The sequence below is a fragment of the Vigna umbellata genome, chromosome 7 (assembly GCF_029865625.1).
Source record: "Vigna umbellata cultivar VRB3 chromosome 7, Vumbellata_1.0, whole genome shotgun sequence".
Taxonomy (NCBI): Eukaryota; Viridiplantae; Streptophyta; class Magnoliopsida; order Fabales; family Fabaceae; genus Vigna; species Vigna umbellata.
This window is the reverse complement of record NC_142171.1, coordinates 17,786,310-17,790,553: the sequence shown is the minus strand read 5'-3', so window position 1 is coordinate 17,790,553 and position 4,244 is coordinate 17,786,310. Positions and strand designations below refer to the sequence as shown.

Sequence of the window (4,244 nt, the reverse complement as noted above, 5' to 3'; positions counted from 1 at the left end):
TTTTATTTTCTGTTTAGTTCTCTTTATCCGTTCATAATTCCCACTCAGTCATTCAAACTCGGAACTAATTTGTACTGATGCTTGTTCAACAATTTAATTTTCTAACTATTTTTGAAGTTAATTAAAATTAAACCTTTGGGATTATCTAATCAAACAATTTGAATACTTCATGAGCCTATAAATACCACGTGAAATTTGAATGAAAAAGAGATTAGTTAAATCAGAATCCGCAACATAGAGGAAGAGAATAGAGGAATTAAAGCTTCATTGCAAATGTTAAGTCCCAAGGAAAACGCAGTCTGGAATAGGAGTTACACCACACAAGTTTGCGTTACCATACAAGACTTTGCTACATATATCTACATACTTTCCTAGTGTCAAGAGAAAATGCTATGACGCAACTATTACAGGCCCATTTAAGCTGTTCCAAAACCATGGATATATATATACATAGCAGCAAGGATCGAGCCACTGTAAACAGAGAACTGCTGAATGCTCAGATATGGTCTCAGAGCAGAAAAAACCCGTCTACAACTAGTGGAGTTACTCGGATTCCCTTGTTGCAAAATCAAGTGAACAATTTCCATCCCAATCCATCTGAAATGGAGGATCCATTGGTGCTTTTTCAGTCATTTTAAGAGCTACATCTGCTTCAGGTTGCAGTGTTACATGGTAATCACCACAAATACTAGACCACTTCTCTTCCCTGGTCTCTTGGCTGCTCTGCTGTTTATTGCGTCTAACCATTGCTTCCTTAATTTGTTCTTTGTTCTTCTTGCTTTCCTCCACATATGGCTGCATGAAAAGTTATCAGAAATGGAATACATAATAAGCCAACCAGACCAACTTTTACATACCTGTTTCTCAGTTTCAGACATGGTCCTCCATGAATGAATAGCCATACTCAGTATTTTTCCATCCAAGACCTCATTGCAAGTTTTCAACCGAGCACATTCATGCTTGAGGAATATCTGATATGCAGTCTTTCGTCCCACCGGGGCACCTCGGCGTTTCTTCTTTTCTTTCGGAGGTGTTGGTAAAAGCACAGGCTGTTGCACATACCCAGCCCCAGCTAGGTTGGAACAAAAAGTATAGCATAAGCATCTCTGAAGTCATAAGCGTTACTGAAGAAAACCGATTTACATAGTCTCAAAGCCTGAAAAGATTTTAGCCAATCAACAAACCTGTCATGTGGCAAGAGTATTGCTTGGACATTTCTGTGGCCTTCTGATCATCTTTACTATCCATCTTAGGAGCCAAACTCACTGTTGAAATCCTCTTCTTCCTAAGCGGACCTTCTTCTAAAGAGGAAGACGTGGAAAGGGAGCAAAAGGAGCCTTTAAGGTCAATCAGTACATTTTCAGCCAAAAACCAAAATGTAGCAAAAACATCAAATAAAAATGTTGCTGAAATGTCTTGTGTTATGCATGTCTAAGCAGTAAATGTATGTAGAAACTGCCAAGAACATTCCATATCAAACTTATGCTCAAATGCCAGATTGAATTTGTATTGTATCAACTTAAATAACAAATAACAATAGGGATATTGGGCTAACCTTTGTTGCTGGCAGATCGGAAAGCTAGCTTTTCAGGACGCCTGTAGAAGTACAATTGCTCAAACTGGTAGAGAAGATGTGAGTAAAGCCTTTCAACTTGAGCAGATAACTTCACACTATTCCCTTCCAATTTCAGGGCAATCACAACTTCACCCCACTTCCTTTCTCGACCAACCTGAAAACATTTAAGAGAAAATCCATGACATTAACATTGTATTAAATTAGAGACAAATTCATGCAGTATACTGACATTACTCACATGCACAGAGAAGCTCCAATACTGACAAAATAACACACGAAAACAACTAAATATCTTGATGTCAATTTGGACCACACTTCCACAGGGCAATGCAATATATAATATATGTATGTATGTATGTATATACCTGTTGATATCCTCCTCTTCTTGTCACCTCCAAGTAAAACAGGTACAAGTCCAGCAATGTTTCTCGAACATTGAAACTGCCAAGTAGAATTGGATTAGAGCATTATTATTCAAACCTTTCATATTTCACATCACCCTCCCCCACAGTTATCTATTAAATAACAAAATTTCATGATGAACCAGCAACAGTAGACTAAAAAATGAGAGAAAGAACAACTGTAAGAAAAAAAACAAGTAACATTTTGCAAACCTCGATTGAGACAAAAACAGATAATAATTTTAAATTAGGAAGGTGGTGGTGACTGTTTCTGTTCATGAGAACAATCATGAAAAGTCAAGAGCTCAAACTCGCCAAACTGGAAGCACCCACTAAAAAAAAAAGTGAACTTTCTTTGCATGCAATGCACCTTGAGAGCAACCAAACAACAGCTAAAAAGAAACGTGACTGGAGTGTTTCACCACCCCATCAGAGAAACAAAACGCAAAATGGGAAGCACGTTAAGAATATATGAAAACAAGAGGCAGCTACAATGTTGTTGAGTGAATGAAGTGTTTGTTTTATATAAGCAGTAAATCACTCACATGAGAGTGAGTCCAGAAGACTCCAACAACTCAACGAGTTTATCATAGAAGCTGTCGGAGTCATCACCCGGAGAACAGTGCCCTTTGTGGGACCCAACAGGCCTTGAGGTGGAGGAAACATTGGGAAGGTCCTTGAGATGGGTCTCGGATGGCAATGGAAGTATTATCTCCTCTTTCTTCTCCATGTTTGAGGAGGCAAAGCAACGAAGCTAGGGTGAAACACTAACCCCCAACTACTTCAAATGAACATGGAAACCTTAAGTTATGCCTTTGCGACAGCTGCACGCAGTACGTGGCGTTCCTACTTTTTACCTCATCAAAATTCAAATGGATAAATACGATTTTGCAGCATTTTACTGTTTCTATTTCGGGTTTGGTTCTACTCAAAATATACAAAAAAGGAAATGGTTTTTTGGTCATCTAGTTTTAAATGTACAAATATTAACGTTGCTGGCAGCAATGATGATCTAAGGACAGTTTTGGGTTTGGATCCAGATTATCTGCAACCCCTGTGCTATAAAAAGTTGAAATTTTTAGTTCCTGGGGTCGATCATGCTTAAACCCTGATTTGAAAATCATACTGAATTTTTATAATTTGAAATCTTTTTCAGTTATCGGTAATGTTTTTTAAAATTTGTGTCTTCTTTAGTACAGGAGATTTCAAGTTGAAAAAAAAAAACATGAAAAATGATATTTTGATATACATGAATCTTTTATTTTTATTTACACAATTCTTTTTCTTTTTATTTTAAAAAAATATAAAAATACATTTTTTAGAATTATTTTATCCTTATAGTACGTATATATAAGGTAAAGAAAAAGAATAGATTAAGTTATCAAGGACATCTTGTTAAAGAAAATAAACAAATTCACATTCACAACACCTTTTGACAATATTTTAATATTATTTACGTATTATTTTATAATTGATTCAAAATTACTCCACAATCAATAATAACAATCATAAATATTAACATGAACATAACACATAGATAATATTAAAATATTGTTAAAAAATACTGTGAAATATTATCCTTATCCATAATAACACGACAGATACTGTAGTATGGGAGTATATTTGTGTTTACAAAATATTCGCACCTGTTATATTTAATATAATTCTACCCATACTTTAAGTGTATAGTTTACATAGTTTTAAACAAAATATATATTTAATATTTAAGTTAATATAGTTTAATAAATCTTAGTATATTTTCTAATAATCAAGATAAAAGTGGCCTTTTTACCTTTTAAGATTAATTAAAAAACTTAAAAAAATATATAAAACACGAGTAAATCAGGTCCTAAATACGGATTTTAATCAAGATGTTACATTTAAAAAATATAATTTTAAATGTAATCTATAATCTATAAACTTATTAGCATCAATAATTTTAAATTTATATCATAAAAATAAGGATGCATATGGAAATATAATTATAAACTTTTATAGGATTTTAAATATAATTTTGTGTATCACAGAGAGGATAAAGATGATCTCATTAATACATTAAATGAGATATAAACATTATTTGCAGCTAGTTTTTATAACCAATACTAAGTGAAATTTTATATTTGAAAAATACTAATCATATTCTTTAATTATATAACTTATATCATAATACTATAATATTTTAATTATTTATGAATTCAATTATTGATTAAATAAAGTTAACTACTTATAAATAAATTAAAAAGAAAGTTTCTCCGGTTTTCTTAGAA

The 4,244-nt window shown here is 33.1% G+C and overlaps 1 protein-coding gene across 3 annotated transcripts; it reads right to left on the bottom strand.

Moving 5' to 3' along the window:
* Positions 1 to 235: 235 nt before the first annotated feature.
* On the bottom strand, positions 236 to 2,813 carry LOC124826722 (high mobility group B protein 10-like). 3 transcript variants are annotated; one of them, XM_088095007.1, is made up of 6 exons: positions 2,523 to 2,813; positions 1,942 to 2,017; positions 1,556 to 1,730; positions 1,185 to 1,337; positions 858 to 1,072; positions 236 to 795 (listed from the first exon to the last, which is right to left on the bottom strand). In XM_088095007.1, exons 1-6 carry the CDS (start codon positions 2,705 to 2,707, stop codon positions 544 to 546), a joined length of 1,056 nt encoding a protein of 351 aa, XP_087951133.1. In that variant the 5' UTR covers positions 2,708 to 2,813; the 3' UTR covers positions 236 to 543. The 3 variants fall into 3 exon arrangements, with proteins under 3 accessions (XP_087951133.1, XP_047155587.1, XP_047155586.1); XM_047299631.2 differs by having other exon boundaries at positions 1,185 to 1,298; XM_047299630.2 differs by having other exon boundaries at positions 1,185 to 1,301; positions 2,523 to 2,811.
* Positions 2,814 to 4,244: the final 1,431 nt, after the last annotated feature.